The sequence below is a fragment of the Salvelinus fontinalis genome, chromosome 20, assembly GCF_029448725.1.
Source record: "Salvelinus fontinalis isolate EN_2023a chromosome 20, ASM2944872v1, whole genome shotgun sequence".
NCBI lineage: Eukaryota > Metazoa > Chordata > Actinopteri > Salmoniformes > Salmonidae > Salvelinus > Salvelinus fontinalis.
This window is the reverse complement of record NC_074684.1, coordinates 38918010-38939118: the sequence shown is the minus strand read 5'-3', so window position 1 is coordinate 38939118 and position 21109 is coordinate 38918010. Positions and strand designations below refer to the sequence as shown.

General features: G+C 42.5%; 1 protein-coding gene across 1 annotated transcript in view; it reads left to right on the top strand.

Moving 5' to 3' along the window:
* The window catches only part of LOC129817896 (regulator of G-protein signaling 6-like), a 51351-nt gene that overhangs the window by 19142 nt on the left and 11100 nt on the right, over positions 1 to 21109 (top strand). Inside the window, exons 6-9 of the mRNA XM_055873493.1 lie at positions 5761 to 5822; positions 10856 to 10966; positions 12613 to 12738; positions 16552 to 16738. Coding sequence (XP_055729468.1) covers positions 5761 to 5822; positions 10856 to 10966; positions 12613 to 12738; positions 16552 to 16738 — 486 coding nt within the window. The remainder of the gene's footprint in view (positions 1 to 5760; positions 5823 to 10855; positions 10967 to 12612; positions 12739 to 16551; positions 16739 to 21109) is intronic.

Genomic DNA, 21109 nt, shown 5'->3' with positions numbered 1-21109 from the left:
TGTTCTATTAGATGTTCTTTTGGATATTCTATTAGATGTTCTATTGGATGTTGGATGTTGTATTGGATGTTGTATTGGATGTTGTATTGGATGTTGTATTGGATGTTGTATTGGATGTTCTATTAGATGTTCTTTTGGATATTCTATTAGATGTTCTATTGGATGTTGGATGTTCTATTAGATGTTCTGTTGGATGTTCTATTAGATGCTCTATTGGAGGTTATTTTGGATGTTCTATTGGATGTTCGATGTTCTATCGGATGTTCTATTGGATATTGGATTTTCTCTTAGATGTTCTATTGGATGTTCTATTGGATGTTGGATGTTTTATTGGATATTGGATTTTCTGTTAGATGTTCTATTGGATGTTGGATTTTCTATTAGATGTTTTATTGGATGTTGGATGTTTTATTGGATATTGGATTTTCTATTAGATATTCTTTTGGATGTTCCATTAGATGTTCTATTCGATATTGGAGGTTCTATTGGAGGTTCTATTGGATGTTGGATGTTCTATTAGATGTTCTTTTGGATGTTCTATTAGATGCTCTATTGGAGGTTATTTTGGATGTTCTATTGGATGTCCGATGTTCTATTAGACGTTCTATTGGATGTTATATTGGATGTTGGATTTTCTCTTAGATGTTCTATTGGATGTTCTATTAGATGTTCTATTGGATGTTGATGTTCTATTACATGTTCTATTAGATGTTCTATTGGATATTGGAGGTTCTATTGGAGGTTCTATTGGATGTTGAATGGTCTATTAGATGTTTTTTTGGATGTTCTATTGGATGTTCTATTAGATGTTATACTAAATGTTCTATTGGATGTTCTATTGGATGTTATACTATATGTTCTATTGGGTGTTCTATTGGATGTTCTATTGGATGTCGGATGTTCTCTTAGGTGTTCTACTGTATGTTCTCTTACATGTTCTATTGGATGTTCTATTGGATGTTCTATTCGATGTTATACCAAATGTTCTATTGGATGTTCTATTGGATGTTGGATGTTCTATTGGGTGTTCTTTGGGGTGTTATATTAGATGCTCTGGTGGAGGTTCTATTGGATGTTCTATTGGATGTTGGATGTTCTATTAGATGTTCTACTGGATGTTCTATTGGATGTTCTATTGGATGTTGGGTTTTCTCTTAGGTGTTCTATTGGATGTTCTCTTAGGTGTTCTATTGGATGTTGATGTTCTATTATATGTTCTATAACACTTTTTATTGGATGTTGAATGTTCTATTGAATGTTCTTTTGGATGTTGGATTTTCTATTAGATGTTCTATTGGATATTCTATTAGATGTTCCAATGGATATTGGATGTTATATGGGAGGTTCTTTGGATGTTCTATTGGATGTTCTATTGGATGTTGGGTGTTCTATTGGATGTTCTATTGGATATTGGATTTTATATTGGAGGTTCTTTTGGATGTTCTATTAGATGCTCAATTGGAGGTTCTATTGGATTTTCTATTGGATGTTGGATGTTCTATTGGATGTTCTTTTGGATGTTTTATTAGATGTTCTATTAGCTGTTCTATTAGATGTTGTATTGGATGTTGGATGTTCTATTGGATGTTCTTTTGGATGTTAGATTTTCTATTAGATGTTCTATTGGATGTTCTATTAGATGTTCTATTTGATATTGTATGTTATATTGAAGGTTCTATTGGAGGTTCAATTAGATGTTGGATGTTCTATTAGATGATCTATTGGAGGTTATATTGGAGGTTCTATTAGATGTTCTATTGGATGTTTTATTGGATGTTCTATTGGATGTTATTTTTGATGTTGGATATTCTATTGGATGTTCTATTAGATGTTGGATGTTCTATTGGATGTTATGTTGGATATGTTCTATTGGATGTTCTTTTGGATGTTGAATTGGATGTTGCATTGGATGTTGTATTGGATGTTGTATTGGATGTTCTATTAGATGTTCTATTGGATGTTCTATTGGATGTTATATTAGATGGTATACTATATGTTCTACTGGATGTTCTTTTGGATGTTCTATTGGATGTTGGATGTTCTATTGGATGTTCTGTTAGATGTTGGATGTTCTATTGGCTGTTCTATTGGATGTTGGATGTTCTATTGGATGTTCTATTGGATATTCTATTGGATGTTGTATTGGATGTTCTATTGGATATTCTATTGGATGTTCTATTGGATGTGGGAGGTTCTATTGGATGTTCTATTAGATGTTCTTTTGGATGTTCTATTAGATGCTCTATTGGAGGTTATTTTGATGTTCTATTGGATGTCCGATGTTCTATTAGATGTTCTATTGGATGTTCTATTGGATGTTATATTGGATGTTGGGTTTTCTCTTAGATGTTCTATTGGATGTTCTATTAGATGTTCTATTGGATGTTGATGTTCTATTACATGTTCTATTACATGTTCTATTAGATGTTCTATTGGATATTGGAGGTTCTAATGGAGGTTCTATTGGATGTTGAATGGTCTATTAGATGTTTTTTAGGATGCTCTATTGGATGTTCTATTAGATGTTATACTAAATGTTCTATTGGATGTTCTATTGGATGTTCTGGTGGATGTTATACTATATGTTCTATTGGATGTTCTATTGGATGTTCTATTGGATGCCGGGTGTTCTCTTAGGTGTTCTATTGGATGTTCTATTGGATGTTCTATTCGATGTTATACTACATGTTCTATTGGATGTTCTATTGGATGTTATACTATATGTTCTATTGGATGTTATATTGGATGTTGGATGTTCTATTGGATGTTCTTTGGGGTGTTATATTAGATGCTCTGTTGGAGGTTATTTTGGATGTTCTATTGGATGTTCGATGTTCTATTAGATGTTCTACAGGGTGTTCTATTGGATGTTCTATTGAATTTTGGGTTTTCTCTTAGGTGTTCTATTGGATGTTCTCTTAGGTGTTCTATTGGATGTTGATGTTCTATTATATGTTCTATAACACGTTTTATTGGATGTTGAATGTTCTATTGAATGTTCTTTTGGATGTTGGATTTTCTATTAGATGTTCTATTGGATATTCTAGTAGATGTTCCAATGGATATTGGATGTTATATGGGAGGTTCTTTGGATGTTCTATTGGATGTTCTATTGGATGTTGGGTGTTCTATTGGATGTTCTATTGGATATAGGATTTTATATTGGAGGTTCTTTTGGATGTTCTATTAGATGCTCAATTGGAGGTTCTATTTGATTTTCTATTGGATGTTGGATGTTCTATTGGATGTTCTTTTGGATGTTTTATTAGATGTTCTATTAGCTGTTCTATTAGATGTTTTATTGGATGTTGGATGCTCTATTGGATGTTCTTTTGGATGTTAGATTTTCTATTAGATGTTCTATTTGATATTGTATGTTATATTGAAGGTTCTATTGGAGGTTCAATTAGATGTTGGATGTTCTATTAGATGATCTATTGGAGGTTCTATTAGATGTTCTATTGGATGTTTTATTGGATGTTCTATTGGATGTTATTTTGGATGTTGGATATTCTATTGGATGTTCTATTAGATGTTGGATGTTCTATTGGATGTTATGTTGGATATGTTCTATTGGATGTTCTTTTGGATGTTGAATTGGATGTTCTATTAGATGTTGAATGTTCTATTGGATGGTGGATGTTCTATTTTCTACTGGTTGTTGTATGTTCTATTAGATGCTCTATTGGAGGTTCTATTGGATGTTCTATTAGATGTTGGATGTTCTAATGGATATTCTATTGGATGTTCTATTGGATATGGGATGTTCTATTGGATGTTCTGTTAGATGTTGGATGTTTTATTGTATGTTCTATTGGATGTTGGATGTTATATTGGATGTTCTGTTAGATGTTTTATTGGATGTTGTATTTTCTATTAGAGGTTCTATTGGATGTTCTATTAGATGTTCTATTTGATATTGTATGTTATATTGAAGGTTCTATTGGAGGTTCAATTAGATGTTGGATGTTCTATTAGATGCTCTATTGGAGGTTCTATTGGATGTTCTATTGGATGTTCTATTGGATGTTCAATTGGATTTTTTACTGGATGTTCTATTGGATGTTTTATTATATGTTATATATTTTTTTATGCTTATATGTTATTATATGTTCTATATGTTCAGTTGGATGTTGGATGTTCTATTGGATGTTCCATTAGCTGTTCCATTGGATGTTCTATTTGCTGTTCTATTTGATGTTGGATGTTCTATTGGATTCAGACCCCTTGACATTTTCCACATTTTGTTACATTACAGCCTTATTCTAAAATTGATTAACTTGTTTTATTTCTCATCAATCTACACACAATTCCCCATAATGACAAAGCAGGCTTTTAGAAATGTTTGCAAATGTATAAAATAAAAAAAATATGACATATCCATAAGTATTCATACCCTTTTCTCAGTTCTTTGTTGAAGCATCTTTGGCAGCGATTACGGCCTCGAGTCTTCTAGACATTATGGGGGGGGGGGGGGGGCATAACTGCACAGCTATTTTCAGGTCTCACCAGAGATGTTTGATCAGGTTCAAATCTGGGCTCTGGCTGGGCCACTCAAGGACATTCAGAGACTTTTTCTGAAGCCACTCCTGCATTGTCTTGGCTGTGTGCTTAGGGTCGTTGTCCTGTTGGAAGGTGAACCTTCGCCCCAGTCTGAGGTCCTGAGTGCTCTGGAGCAGGTTTTCACCAAGGATCTTTTTGTACTTTGCTCCGTTCATCTTTCCCTCAACCCTGACTAGTCTCCCAGTCCCTGCCGCTGAAAAACATCCGAACAGCATGATGCTGCACCGTAGGGATGGTGCCAGGTATCCTCCAGACGTGACGCTTGGCATTCAGGCCAAAGAGTTCAATCTTGGTTTCATCATAACAGCGAATATTGTTTCTCATGGTCTGAGAGACCTTTAGGTAGCTTTTGGCAAACTCCAAGTGGGTTGTCATGTGCCTTTTACTGAGGAGTGGCTTCCGTCTGGCCACTCAGCCATAAAAGCCTGATTGGTGGAGTGCTGCAGAGATGGTTGTCCTTCTGAAAAGTTCTCCCATCTCCACAGAAGAACTCTGGAGCTTTTTCAAAGTGACCATTGGGTTCTTGGTCACCTCCCTGACCAAGGCCCTTCTTCCCAGATAGCTTAGTTTGGCTGGGTGGCCAGCTCTAGGAACAGTCTTAGCGGTTCCAAATTTCTTTCATTATAGAATGATGGAGGCCACCATGTTCTCTGGGACCTTCAATGAGGCAGAAATGTTTTGGTACCCTTCCCCAGATCTGTACCTCGACACAATCCTGTCTCGGAGCTCTATGGACAATTCCTTGACCTCGTGGCTTGGTTTTTGCTCTGACATGCACTGTCAAAGGTGGGATCTTATATAGACAGGTATGTGCCTTTCCAAATCATGTCCAATCAATTGAATTTACCACAGGTGGACTCCAATCAAGTTATAGAAACATCTAAAGGATGATCAATGGAAACAGGATGCACCTGAGCTCAATTTAAATACTCATAGCAAAATGTCTAAATACTTATGTAAATAAGATATTTCTGTTTTAATACTTTTGCAAAAATGTCTAAAAACCTGTTTTTGCTTTGTCACTATGGGGTATTGTGTGTAGATTGATGAGGAAAAACATTCAATTAATACATTCTAAAATAAGGTGGTGACGTAAAAAATGTGGAATAAGTATGAATACTTTCCGAATGCACTGTACCAATTAGAAACCAGTTTGAATCATAATCGATGAATAATGATGACTCTTCTCCTCCTCAGATTGTGTTTCTTAACAGCCAGTTGGACCGACACTGTATCAAGGTTTCTAAAGTCGCTGAGAGGTAGGGAATGAGCAAAGCTCCACCATCTCACCTGTAAAACATATCCTGTCATAAAGCACTTTGACCTTGATAAATCAACACGTGTATATTTCATCATGTGGAATTCCAGAGCTCTGAATAGAAGAACCCCCCCCCCCCAGTTGTTTCTTTTTCTGAACTGCTATAAGAGCATAGCCATGGAGGAACAACAACAAAAAATACAAAGATTTTGGGGGATTTTCCTCGAAATTTAATCCATAAAATGTTCCTTTAGAGGAGGGATTTGTTGACATATATTTATATCTAAAAGCCTAATTGAGAAATAATTGATCAAAGTTGGCATATTTGTGTCATTTTGGCCTTTTCAGGCCTCCGTTAAGACTCCGTAATGTTTCATCTGTAGAAGCTACAAAGCATAAATTGGTGTCATATTAAGCTTGCTCTGTAATTTGAGTAGTATTTTGATCACAATAACAATTTTCTTATGTTAATTTATTAATATTGAAAAATATTAACATGATGATTGAAAATCTAAAATTATGTGTCAACAGGGCAAAAGTCTACGGGGCATATCATTGTTCCAGAGTAGGATCTCTGCAACTTTTAGAGTTATGATCTAATTTGTAAACATTACCATCAGAGTGAATGGGAAAATGGATTCAAAAGGGTTGCCCTATGCTGGTGATTTGCAGGATGTAAAATGTGGTCTGTAATTGGTTACATTGCCTACAATGTCAATATCTCTCTTTAAAATGGGCTATAACTTTTAAACTAGTAGAGGTCCCACTCTGGAACTTTGAAATGCTCATAGAATATGTTGTGTTTAACAATATATTGAAAAATGAGCTAAATCTAAAATATTAAATTTTCAATATTCATATTTACACTACCGTTCAAAAGTTTGGGGTCACTTAGAAATGTCCTTGTTTTTGAAAGAATACCAAATGTTTTGTCCATTAAAATAACATCAAATTGATCAGAAATACAGTGTAGACATTGTTGATGTTGTAAATTACTATTGTAGCTGGAAACGGCAGATTTTTTATGGAATATCTACATAGACGTACGTACAGAGGCCCATTATCAGCATCCATCACTCCTGTGTTCCAATGGCACGTTGTGTTAGCTAATCCAAGTTTATAATTTTAAAAGCTAATTGATCATTAAAAAACCATTTTGCAATTATGTTAGCACAGCTGAAAACTGTTGTTCTGATTAAAGAAGCAATAAATAAAACTGGCCTTCTTTAGACTAGTTGTGTATCTGGAGCATCAGCATTTGTGGGTTCGATTACAGGCTCAAAATGGCCAGAAACAAATAACTTTCTTCTGAAACTCGCCACTCTATTCTTGTTCTGAGAAATTAAGGCTATTCCATGCGAGACATTACCAAGAAACAGAAGATCTGGTACAACGCTGAGTACTACTCCCTTCACAGAACAGAGCAAACTGGCTCTAACCAGAATAGAAAGAGGAGTGGGAGGCCCCGGTGCACAACTGAGCAAGAGGACAAGTACATTAGAATGTCTAGTTTGAGAAACAGACGCCTCACAAGTCCTCAACTGGCAGCTTCATTAAATAGTACCCGCAAAACACGAGTCTCAACATCAACAGTGAAGAGGCAACTCCAGGATGCTGGCCTTCTAGGCAGAGTTGCAAAGAAAAAGCCATATCAGACTGGCCAATAAAAAGAGAAGATTAAGATGGGCAAAAGAACACAGACACTGGACAGAGGAAGATTGGAAAAAAGTGTTATGGACAGACGAATCTAAGTTTGAGGTGTTCGGATCGTAAAGAAAACATTTGTGAGATGCAGAAAAAATGAAAAGATGCTGGAGGAGTGCTTGACGCCATCTGTCAAGCTTGGTGGAGTCAATGTGATGGTATGGGGGTGCTTTGGTGGTGGTAAAGTGGGAGATTTGTACAGGGTTAAAGGGATCTTGAAGAAGGAAGGCTATCACTCCATTATGCAACACCATGCCATTCCCTGTGGATGACACTTAATTGGAGCCAATTCAGGAAGTATGGGGTGAAATATCTTCAGATTACCTCAACAAATTGACAACTAGAATGCCAAAGGTCTGCAAGGCTGTAATTGTTGCAAATTGAGGATTATTTGACCAAAGCAAAGTTTGAAGGACACAATTATTATTTCAATTAAAAATCATTATTTATAACCTTGCCGTACTGAAGTGGTTTATGGTTTCTAGGAGCAAGGCTGGAGGGCAGGACTGAAGTGGTTTATGGTTTCTAGGGGCAAGGCTGGAGGGCAGGACTGAAGTGGTTTATGGTTTCTAGGGGCAAGGCTGGAGGGCAGGACTGAAGTGGTTTATGGTTTCTAGGAGCAAGGCTGGAGGGCAGGACTTAAGTGGTTTATGGTGTCTAGGGGCAAGGCTGGAGGGCAGGACTGAAGTGGTTTATGGTTTCTAGGGGCAAGGCTGGAGGGCAGGACTGAAGTGGTTTATGGTTTCTAGGGGCAAGGCTGGAGGGCAGGACTGAAGTGGTTTCTAGGTCTAGGAGCAAGGCTGGAGGGCAGGACTGAAGTGGTTTATGGTTTCTAGGGGCAAGGCTGGAGGGCACGACTGAAGTGGTTTATGGTTTCTAGGGGCAAGGTTGGAGGGCAGGACTGAAGTGGTTTATGGTTTCTAGGGGCAAGGCTGGAGGGCAGGACTGAAGTGGTTTATGGTTTCTAGGAGCAAGGCTGGAGGGCAGGACTGAAGTGGTTTATGGTTTCTAGGGGCAAGGCTGGAGGGCAGGACTGAAGTGGTTCATGGTTTCTAGGGGCAAGGCTGGAGGGCAGGACTGAAGTGGTTTATGGTTTATAGGAGCAAGGCTGGAGGGCAGGACTGAAGTGGTTTATGGTTTCTAGGGGCAAGGCTGGAGGGCAGGACTGAAGTGGTTTATGGTTTCTAGGGGCAAGGCTGGAGGGCAGGACTGAAGTGGTTTATGGTTTCTAGGAGCAAGGCTGGAGGGCAGGACTGAAGTGGTTTATGGTTTCTAGGAGCAAGGCTGGAGGGCAGGACTGAAGTGGTTTATGGTTTCTAGGAGCAAGGCTGGAGGGCAGGACTGAAGTGGTTTATGGTTTCTAGGGGCAAGGCTGGAGGGCAGGACTGAAGTGGTTTACGGTTTCTAGGGGCAAGGCTGGAGGGCAGGACTGAAGTGGTTTATGGTTTCTAGGGGCAAGGCTGGAGGGCAGGACTGAAGTGGTTTATGGTTTCTAGGAGCAAGGCTGGAGGGCAGGACTGAAGTGGTTTATGGTTTCTAGGAGCAAGGCTGGAGGGCAGGACTGAAGTGGTTTATGGTTTCTAGGGGCAAGGCTGGAGGGCAGGACTGAAGTGGTTTATGGTTTCTAGGGGCAAGGCTGGAGGGCAGGACTGAAGTGGTTTATGGTTTCTAGGAGCAAGGCTGGAGGGCAGGACTGAAGTGGTTTATGGTTTCTAGGAGCAAGGCTGGAGGGCAGGACTGAAGTGGTTTATGGTTTCTAGGGGCAAGGCTGGAGGGCAGGACTGAAGTGGTTTATGGTTTCTAGGGGCAAGGCTGGAGGGCAGGACTGAAGTGGTTTATGGTTTCTAGGAGCAAGGCTGGAGGGCAGGACTGAAGTGGTTTATGGTTTCTGGGGGCAAGGCTGGAGGGCAGGACTGAAGTGGTTTATGGTTTCTAGGAGCAAGGCTGGAGGGCAGGACTGAAGTGGTTTATGGTTTCTGGGGGCAAGGCTGGAGGGCAGGACTGAAGTGGTTTATGGTTTCTAGGAGCAAGGCTGGAGGGCAGGACTGAAGTGGTTTATGGTTTCTAGGAGCAAGGCTGGAGGGCAGGACTGAAGTGGTTTATGGTTTCTAGGAGCAAGGCTGGAGGGCAGGACTGAAGTGGTTTATGGTTTCTAGGGGCAAGGCTGGAGGGCAGGACTGAAGTGGTTTATCGTTTCCAAATGTGACCATCTACCAGGGTGTGTGTTTCCACCTGATAGTTTAGCCTCTAGGCTACCTGCCGCCCCTCAAATGTAAGGCTAAACTATCAGTTGGAAACTGATGAGCTAAGACTAGTTTCCGCCACAGTGCAGCCCAGTTTCAAACACCTTACCCTTATCACCATAACACCAACGGCTATGAACTCTTTAAAGGAATTCTTAGAAGAACACAACACACACCCTGGACTTGTAACCCGAAAGGTTGCAAGATCGAATCCCCGAGCTGACAATGTAAAAATCTGTCGTTCTGCCCCTGAACAAGGCAGTTAACCCACTGTTCCTAGGACGTCATTGAAAATAAGAATTTGTTCTTAACTGACTTGCCTAGTTAAATAAAGGTAAAATAAAAAATGTATCATAGCCTACAGCCTGGCTATGAAACACAACACATACTGTACAGTGAGCTCCAACAGTAGGGCCTACATCATAACTGATATCTGACTGAAGGGCCTACATTATAACTGATATCTGACTGTAGGGCCTACATTATAACTGATATCTGACTGAAGGGCCTACATTATAACTGATATCTGACTGTAGGGCCTACATTATACCTGATATCTGACTGAAGGGCCTACATCATAACTGATATCTGACTGTAGGGCCTACATTATAACTGATATCTGACTGAAGGGCCTACATTATACCTGATATCTGACTGAAGGGCCTACATCATAACTGATATCTGACTGTAGGGCCTACATTATAACTGATATCTGACTGTAGGGCCTACATTATACCTGATATCTGACTGAAGGGCCTACATCATAACTGATATCTGACTGTAGGGCCTACATTATAACTGATATCTGACTGTAGGGCCTACATTATACCTGATATCTGACTGAAGGGCCTACATCATAACTGATATCTGACTGTAGGGCCTACATTATAACTGATATCTGACTGTAGGGCCTACATTATAACTGATATCTGACTGTAGGGCCTACATTATACCTGATATCTGACTGTAGGGCCTACATTATAACTGATATCTGACTGTAGGGCCTACAGTAGAACTGATATCTGACTGATCATGTGTCATTCTGTTCCGTCCATCCTCTGTGTATTGTCTGTTGTGTTGCTGTCAGTCTGATGACCTACACTGAGCAGTACCAGGAGTATGACCCGTTTGTGGTGTCACCAGAACCCTCCAACCCCTGGACCAGTGACGACCTCTCATTCTGGGACCTAGAGGCCAGGTAAGAACCACAACCCCTATGTTCCCCAATCGGTGAGACTGGTATATCTGTGACTTCCCTGTATGATACATACTTGTCTCTGGTCTCTGTCTCTCTCACAAACAACCCTATTCATGGCTTTTCAACTAACGAATCCACCTAGCTACTTCAGCTGCAAAATCACCTTCAGTGGCAGAGAGGAACATGATGGGCAATGACAACTTATCATCGTCCTGTTTTTTAATACTAAAGGATGAAATCAAAGTACCAACAATCAAAGAGATGCTCTATCTCAGGGGTCACCTATGCTGTGTCTTAAGCCTCGTTTATACCTGGTTCTAACATGTGTCCTTTGTCCTGATCTTATCCACATTCTGATCGTGCCTCACGTTGTAGCCGTTGGTACACACGGTAGTAAAATGTTTGTCTGTTATCCGTCCATTATGTCCGCATTGTGACCAGATTTCCTGGTGTCTCCCTGTGTGCAGATTCTCTGACAGATTATTCTTTACATAAAATAACATGACTGTAATTATTTGAAGATAATTATTTCTGCCATATGTCAATGGTGCCAATGGGTTGTAGAGGCCAGTATAATGATGATCTAAATGATTTGACCATCCAGATCTGTTTACACTTGATTGATATCCAGATACAAGTCCCTAGCCCCGTTTATACCTGGTGATGACATGCGTCCTGTGTCCTGATCGTGTCTACACTCTGATTGTGCCCACATTTCCAGAAATGTGTCTGTTATCCACATCCACCGTGTCTGCATTGTGATCAGATTTCTCGGTCCCCTTCCTTTGTGCAAATTATTTCACGGCTGTTCTTTCAAAAATAATACGTATATATATTTATTGTAAGACACATACTGATGTAATCAGTCAATGGTGCCCCCTGGCAATGATTTTAAAGGGCGGAATAATGCTGATTTAAACAGTGTCTCTGTCCAGATCTATCTACACAATGCGTGTCTGACTACCTCCAGAGGTGGGCAGGATGATCTGATCACAATTAGATCACAATGAGTCTTTTACACCCGTCTAAAAATGTGGTCACAATCAGAATGTGGACAAGATCAGGACAAAGGACGTATGTTAGAACCAGGTGTAAACGGAACTTTAGATAATCGTCCTTAAAGTCTGAACAATCTGAACAAAGGGCAATGACATCTCCTAATGCCCTGTACCACTATCAGATCCAGATATGAAAGATATTTCACGGTGGACGAGGCTGTCGCTGAGCACGCTGTGTCGTCCTTCTGTAACTCTTCTGGTCTCTTTGACTTATTTAGAGATGAATCAACCCCGACATATAATCATTAAGCCTAATGTAGCTTCATAATCTTTAGAAAATGGATTAATTACATTACAGGTTTAGAGGGAAATGTCCTGCAGTGATTTAAATGATAAGGTGTCATGTGAACGCTGCCATTACAGTATTATGCTGCCAATGTTTCTACTTCGCTGTCACCGCTTGTCCAACATGTGGTGTTTGAGATTGTTTGAGATGACAGTAAACATTTTTCCTGACACTCTCATTTTTAAAAATATTTTTTTATATCTTGCTCCTTTCATGAATTCAAACTGTTTCTCCCTCCTCTCCTCCTCAATATCGCCTGTCCTACTCTCTCCTCTTCTATCCCCCCTCCCCCCCTCCATTAGTAAGGACCCCAGTCAACAGAGAGTGAGGAAGTGGGGTTTTTCTCTCGAAGAAGCTCTGAAGGATCCGGCAGGTCGCGACCAGTTCCTCAAGTTCCTGGAATCAGAGTTCAGCTCAGAGAACCTACAGTGAGTCACACACAATTCCTCTCCTCCTTTCATCCCTTGTTTCCTAATTTTCCCTCATCCTTTCCACTGATCCTTCCTCCTTTCCTTTCCTCTCTCCTCATTTCTTCTGGGTTCAGCTCAGAGAACCTACAGTGAGTCACACACAATTCCTCTCCTCCTTTCATCCCTTGTTTCCTAATTTTCTCTCATCCTTTCCCCTCATCCGTCCTCCTTTACCCTCTCCCCGGGTTCAGCTCAGATAATCGACAGTGAGTCACACACACTTCCTCTCTTTTCCTTCTTTTATTCACCCATCCTTTTATCTCATCCTTTCCTTATTTCTTCTCACCAGATCCCTTCATCCTATCCCGCCATGTTTCCTCCTTTCCCCTCTTCCTCTCCTGCTTTCATCCCTTCCTCCCTTCCCCTCATCCTCTCCCATCACCTGATCTCTTAGCTCCATCCCATCCCTCCATTCTTCTCTTTCCCCATTTCCTCTTACCTCCTCCAATTATCCCCTGCCTACAATCTTTTCCCCTCATACTCTTCCCTTAACCTTCCCTTCATCCTTTACCTCTCTTTCAGACAATTGTCAATAAGAAATCGGTTCTTAAAATAAAAGATTAAAATAAATAAAAAATCAACAAAACCTTCCCATCTGTTTGGAAGTCACCTGGACTAGCTCTACTCTGATTGCACTGAACCAGCTAGACTAGCACTGACCCTCCAGCGACTACCATGACTATCTACTGGTTCCCTTTAGGCCTCTCTTCAGGGGGGTCAGGAACGCTGTCAGTCCCCTTTAGGCCTCTCTTCAGGGGGGTCAGCAGTGCTGTCAGTCCCCTTTAGGTCTCTCTTCAGGGGGGTCAGGAACACTGTCAGTCCCCTTTAGGCCTCTCTTCAGGGGGGTCAGGAGCGCTGTCAGTCCCCTTTAGGCCTCTCTTCAGGGGGTCAGCAGCGCTGTCAGTCCCCTTCAGGCCTCTCTTCAGGGGGGTCAGGAACGCTGTCAGTCCCCTTTAGGCCTCTCTTCAGGGGGGTCAGGAACGCTGTCAGTCCCATTTAGGCCTCTCTTCAGGGGGGTCAGCAACGCTGTCAGTCCCCTTTAGGCCTCTCTTCAGGGGGGTCAGGAACGCTGTCAGTCCCCTTTAGGCCTCTCTTCAGGGGGGTCAGCAACGCTGTCAGTCCCCTTTAGGCCTCTCTTCAGGGGGGTCAGGAACGCTGTCAGTCCCCTTTAGGCCTCTCTTCAGGGGGGTCAGCAGCGCTGTCAGTCCCCTTTAGGCCTCTCTTCAGGGGGGTCAGCAGTGCTGTCAGTCCCCTTTAGGCCTCTCTTCAGGGGGGTCAGCAGTGCTGTCAGTCCCCTTTAGGCCTCTCTTCAGGGGGGTAGGAATGCTGTCAGTCCCCTTTAGTGAGAGGCTTTGCCACCCAAGTGAACTGGGATGAGAAGTGGATTGTGTGTGTGTGTGTGTGTGTGTGTGTGTGTGTGTCTCCTCTGAAGGCATGTTCTGATGAGGGGCTCTACTAAAGAGGATAACATAGTCTTGGAGTGGACTAGATTGATAGTAGATCACACACCTACACCCACACCCACACCCACACCCACACCCACACCCACACCCACACCCACACCCACACCCACACACCACACACCACACACCACACCCACACCCACACCCACACCCACACCCACACCCACACACCACACACACACACACACACACACACACACACACACACACACACACACACACACACACACACACACCACACACACACACACACACACACACACACACACACACACACACACACACACACACCCTTCTCTCTGTTCAGCCCTCAGCTGCCAACCACTCTCCATAGCTCCACTAACTCACCATAGCCCTCTCTCTCTTTCTCTCTCTATCTCTCTCTGTCTCTCTCTCTCTGTCTCTGTCTCTATCTATCTCTCTGTCTCTCTCTCTCCCCCTCTCTCACAGTGGCCTCCTGTCTGTCTGTCTGTCTGTCTGTCTGTCTGTCTGTCTGTCTGTCTGTCTGTCTGTCTGTCTGTCTCAGTCTGTATATTGCAGGGCCAGACCACACATCAATACAGATAGATTGTAATATGAGAGGCAATTACAGTTAGCTGGCACTCCTCTCCACTCTGCTGTGTTCACTGTTTGTGCAGTCAATGGTGGGTGAAGCAGTCATAGTCCTACTGCACATTCCAATGTCAGGACATGTCTCAGTCTTACCCCTGTGTAGGTTACCCCAGTGTTATAGGACTACAGTACAAGTTAAAGGTTTGGACACACCTAATCATTCAAGGGTTTTTCTTTATTTTTTTACTATTTTCTACATTTGTAGAATAATAGTGAATACATCACAACTATGTGGTAACCAATAAAGTGTTAAACAAATCAAAATCCATTTTATATTTGAGATTCTTTGAAGTAGCCACCCTTTGCCTTGATGACAGCTTTGCACACTCTTGGCATTCTCTCAACCAGCTTCATGAGGTATTCACCTGGAATACATTTCAATTAACAGGTGTGCCTTGTTAAAAGTTAATTTGTGGAATTTCTTTCCTCAATGCGTTTAAGCCAATCAGTTGTGTTGTTACAAGATAGGGGTGGTATACAGAAGATAGACCTATTTGGTAAAAGACCAAGTCCATATTATGTCAAGAAGAGCTCAAATAAGCAAAGAGAAACGACAGTCCCTCATGACTTGAAGACATGAAGGTGAGTCAATCCGGAACATTTCAACAACTTTGAAAGTTTCTTCAAGTGTTGTCGCAAAAACCATCAAGCGCTATGATGAAACTGGCTCTCATGAGGACCGCCACAGGAAAGGAAGACCCAGAGTTCCCTCTGCTGCAGAGGATAAGTTCATTAGTTACCAGCCTCAGAAATTGCAGAGCAAATAAATGCTTCAGAGTTCAAGTAACAGACACATCTCATCAATTGTTCAGAGGAGACTGTGTGAAGCAGGCCTTCATGGTTTAATTGCTGCAAAGAAACCACTACTAAAGGACACCAATAAAAAGAAGAGACTTGCTTGGGCCAAGAAACACGAGCAATGGACATTAGACCGGAGGAAATCTGTCCTTTGGTCTGATGAGTCTAAATTTGAGATTTTTGTGCGCTGTCAGTTCTGTTTAGGCCTCCGTGTCTTTGTGAGATGCAGAGTAGGTGAACGGATGATCTCCGCATGTGTGGTTCCCTCCATGAAGCATGGAGGAGGAGGTGTGATGGTGTGGGGGTGCTTTGCTAGTGACACACTCTGTCATTTATTTAGAATTCAAGGCACACTTAACCAGCATGGCTACAACAGCATTCTGCAGCGATACGCCTTCCCGTCTGGTTTGCGCTTAGTTGGACAATCATTTGTTTTTCAACAGGACAATGACCCAACACACCTCCAGGCTGTGTAAGGGCTATTTGACCAAGAAGGAGAGTGATGGAGTGCTGCATCAGATGACCTGGCCTCCACAATCCCCCGACCTCAACCCAATTGAGATGGTTTGGGATGAGTTGGACCGCAGAGTGAAGGAAAAGTAGCCAACAAGTGCTCAGCATATGTACCTCCTCTCCTAAAGAAATACCCTTGAATGAGTATGTGTCCAAACTTTTGACTGGTACTATATATTATATATATATATATAGTTTATATGCGTACTGTGTATTATGTTACGGTCACAGGCTCTGCTGTGTGAAGGGAAGGCATCAATAGCCACTATAGTGAAATGGTGCCATCTGATTCTGGCAGTTGTGCGAGTCATTAATAACACACAACATTATCAGGGAATAATCGCACACCTCCTGTGGGTTATTGTTTATTTACTGTATCCAATAGGTTCTGGTTGGCGGTGCAGGATCTGAAGAGGCAGCCCCTGGAGAACGTGGCAGAGCGGGCTCAGGAGATCTGGACAGAGTTTCTGGCAGAAGGAGCTTCCAGCTCCATCAACCTGGACTCACACAGCTACGAACGCACCAGCGCCAACCTTAAAGACCCGGGACGATACAGCTACGAAGACGCTCAGGTACGTTGTATTACAGACAGACAGGTACATTATATTACAGACAGACAGGTACGTTATATTACAGACAGACAGGTACGTTGTATTACAGACAGACAGGTACAGTATATTACAGACAGACAGGTACAGTATATTACAGACAGACAGGTACGTTATATTACAGACAGACAGGTACGTTATATTACAGACAGACAGGTACAAAGACCCGGGACGATACAGCTACGAAGACGTTCAGGTACGTTGTATTACAGACAGACAGGTACGTTGTATTACAGACAGACAGGTACATTATATTACAGACAGACAGGTACAGTATATTACAGACAGACAGGTACAGTATATTACAGACAGACAGGTACGTTATATTACAGACAGACAGGTACGTTATATTACAGACAGACAGGTACAAAGACCCGGGACGATACAGCTACGAAGACGTTCAGGTACGTTGTATTACAGACAGACAGGTACGTTATATTACAGACAGACAGGTACGTGATATTACAGACAGACAGGTACGTTGTATTACAGACAGACAGGTACGTTATATTACAGACAGACAGGTACATTATATTACAGACAGACAGGTACATTATATTACAGACAGACAGGTACATTATGTTACAGACAGACAGGTACATTATATTACAGACAGACAGGTACTTTATATTACAGACAGACAGGTACATTATATTACAGACAGACAGGTACATTATATTACAGACAGACAGGTACAGTATATTACAGACAGACAGGTACATTATATTACAGACAGACAGGTACAGTATATTACAGACAGACAGGTACGTTGTATTACAGACAGACAGGTACATTATATTACAGGCAGACAGACAGGTACTTTATATTACAGACAGACAGGTACAGTATATTACAGACAGACAGGTACGTTATATTACAGACAGACAGGTACAGTATATTACAGACAGACAGGTACGTTGTATTACAGACAGACAGGTACATTATGTTACAGACAGACAGGTACAGTATATTACAGACAGACAGGTACATTATATTACAGACAGACAGGTACATTATGTTACAGACAGACAGGTACGTTGTATTACAGACAGACAGGTACATTATATTACAGACAGACAGGTACATTATATTACAGACAGACAGGTACGATACATTACAGACAGACAGGTACGTTGTATTACAGACAGACAGGTACGTTGTATTACAGACAGACAGGTACGATGTATTACAGACAGACAGGTACTTTATATTACAGACAGACAGGTACGTTGTATTACAGACAGACAGGTACGATGTATTACAGACAGACAGGTACTTTATATTACAGACAGACAGGTACGTTGTATTACAGACAGACAGGTACGATGTATTACAGACAGACAGGTACTTTATATTACAGACAGACAGGTACATTATATTACAGACAGACAGGTACATTATATTACAGACAGACAGGTACGTTGTATTACAGACAGACAGGTACGATGTATTACAGACAGACAGGTACTTTATATTACAGACAGACAGGTACGTTGTATTACAGACAGACAGGTAATTAATATTTGTGTCATTCTCAAAACTTTTGGCCACGACTGTACTCTCTCTCTCTCTCATTCTCGTTCTCTCTCTCTCTCTCTCTCTCTCTCTCTCTCTCTCTCTCTCTCTCTCTCTCTCTCTCTCTCTCTCTCTCTCTCTCTCTCTCTCAATCTCTCTCTCTCTCAATCTCTCTCTCTCTCAATCTCTCTCTCTCTCTCACACACACACACGGTGCCATGTTGAAAGTCACTGAGCTCTTCAATAAGGCCGTTCTACTGCCAATGTTTGTCTATAGTGAGAGTATTAGTAGTACCAGTTTCAACATGACTCAGAAGCAACATCACATGCTATGAAAGCCAAAACATTACATTGCACTTTTCCCCGGCTGGTCCTCAGGTTGTGGCAGGAGTGCACATTTTCACCCAATAAATCCTTTACAGTTTCTAATCTTTGTACTGACTGATAATAACTCTTCTCTGGTTTCATCTCTTGATATTGTAGAGCTGTATGATTAAATGTTTTGGGGATCACTTGTTTTAAGATGGTTGTACAATGTTGATGTCTCTTTTCTTCTATTTGAATGAGGAGGGGGTTTTGGCCCAATTCTGCTCTACATGAGTTATTTGGAGGTGTTCTTTGCTCTTGCAATACAGTCTGGTAATACTCTGCATGCAGGGTTTCAATTGGATGTTTGTCCCATTTGGCCAATTCATTATTAGAGAGCGGACCCCATACTTCACTGCCATATAGAGCTCTATGACTGATTTTGAGCCAGATTCTAATTGGAAGTTTGATTTTAATGTTCCCTTTAATGGCATAGAATGCTCTTCTTGCTTTGTCTCTCAGCTCGTTCACAGCCATGTGAAAGCTACCTGTGTTGCTCATATTTAGTCCTAGATACGTGTAGTTTGTGTTGCTGATATTTAGTCCCAGATACGTGTAGTTTGTGTTGCTGATAATAGTCCCAGATACGTGTAGTTTGTGTTGCTGATATTTAGTCCCATATACATGTAGTTTGTGTCCAAATATAATTATTGTGACCCTGATATCCGGACCTATCATTACATTGATTAAATTTAGGCCGAGGTCAGATGTTCTCAGTGCTGCTGTAACCCCCCCTTCTCTCTCTCCCTGTGTCTCCCCCCTTCTCTCTCTCTGCCTGTTTGTCTCCCCCTTCTCTCTCTCCCTGTTTGTCTCCCCCTTCTCTCTCTGCCTGTTTGTCTCCCCCTTCTCTCTCTGCCTGTTTGTCTCCCCCTTCTCTCTCTGCCTGTTTGTCTCCCCCTTCTCTCTCTCCCTGTTTGTCTCCCCCCTTCTCTCTCTCCCTGTTAATCTCCCCCCTTCTCTCTCTCCCTGTTTGTCTCCCCCTTCTCTCTCTCCCTGTGTCTCCCCCCTTCTCTCTCTCCCTGTTTGTCTCCCCCCTTCTCTCTCTCCCTGTTTGTCTCCCCCCTTCTCTCTCTGCCTGTTTGTCTCCCCCTTCTCTCTCTCCGTTTGTCTCCCCCTTCTCTCTCCGTTTGTCTCCCCCCTTCTCTCTCTGCCTGTTTGTCTCCCCCCTTCTCTCTCTGCCTGTTTGTCTCCCCATTCTCTCTCTGCCTGTTTGTCTCCCCCTTCTCTCTCTCCCTGTTTGTCTCCCCCCTTCTCTCTCTGCCTGTTTGTCTCCCCCCTTCTCTCTCTCCATTTGTCTCCCCCTTCTCTCTCTCCGTTTGTCTCCCCCTTCTCTCTCTCCGTTTGTCTCCCCCTTCTCTCTCTGCCTGTTTGTCTCCCCCCTTCTCTCTCTCCCTGTTTGTCTCCCCCCTTCTCTCTCTCCGTTTGTCTCCCCCTTCTCTCTCTCCCTGTTTGTCTCCCCCCTTCTCTCTCTCCCTGTTTGTCTCCCCCTTCTCTCTCTTCCTGTTTGTCTCCCCCTTCTCTCTCTCCCTGTTTGTCTCCCCCTTCTCTCTCTGCCTGTTTGTCTCCCCCCTTCTCTCTCTGCCTGTTTGTCTCCCCCTTCTCTCTCTGCCTGTTTGTCTCCCCCCTTCTCTCTCTGCCTGTTTGTCTCCCCCCTTCTCTCTCTGCCTGTTTGTCTCCCCCCTTCTCTCTCTGCCTGTTTGTCTCCCCCTTCTCTCTCTCCCTGTTTGTCTCCCCCTTCTCTCTCTCCCTGTTTGTCTCCCCCTTCTCTCTCTCCCTGTTTGTCTCCCCCCTTCTCTCTCTCCGTTTGTCTCCCCCTTCTCTCTCTCCCTGTTTGTCTCCCCCCTTCTCTCTCTCCCTGTTTGTCTCCCCCTTCTCTCTCTTCCTGTTTGTCTCCCCCTTCTCTCTCTCCCTGTTTGTCTCCCCCTTCTCTCTCTCCCTGTTTGTCTCCCCCCTTCTCTCTCTGCCTGTTTGTCTCCCCCTTCTCTCTCTCCCTGTTTGTCTCCCCCTTCTCTCTCTCTCCGTTTGTCTCCCCGTTCTCTCTCTCTGCGTTTGTCTCCCCCCTTCTCTCTCTCCATGTTTGTCTCCCCCCTTTTCTCTCTCCCTGTTTGTCTCCCCCTTCTCTCTCTCCCTGTTTGTCTCCCCCTTCTCTCTCTCTCCGTTTGTCTCCCCCTTCTCTCTCTCTGCCTGTTTGTCTCCCCCCTTCTCTCTCTCCCTGTTTGTCTCCCCCTTCTCTCTCTGCCTGTTTGTCTCCCCCTTCTCTCTCTTTCTGTTTGTCTCCCCCTTCTCTCTCTCCGTTTGTCTCCCCCTTCTCTCTCTCCCTGTTTGTCTCCCCCTTCTCTCTCTCCCTGTTTGTCTCCCCCTTCTCTCTCTCCCTGTTTGTCTCCCCCCTTCTCTCTCTCCCTGTTTGTCTCCCCCCTTCTCTCTCTCCCTGTTTGTCTCCCCCCTTCTCTCTCT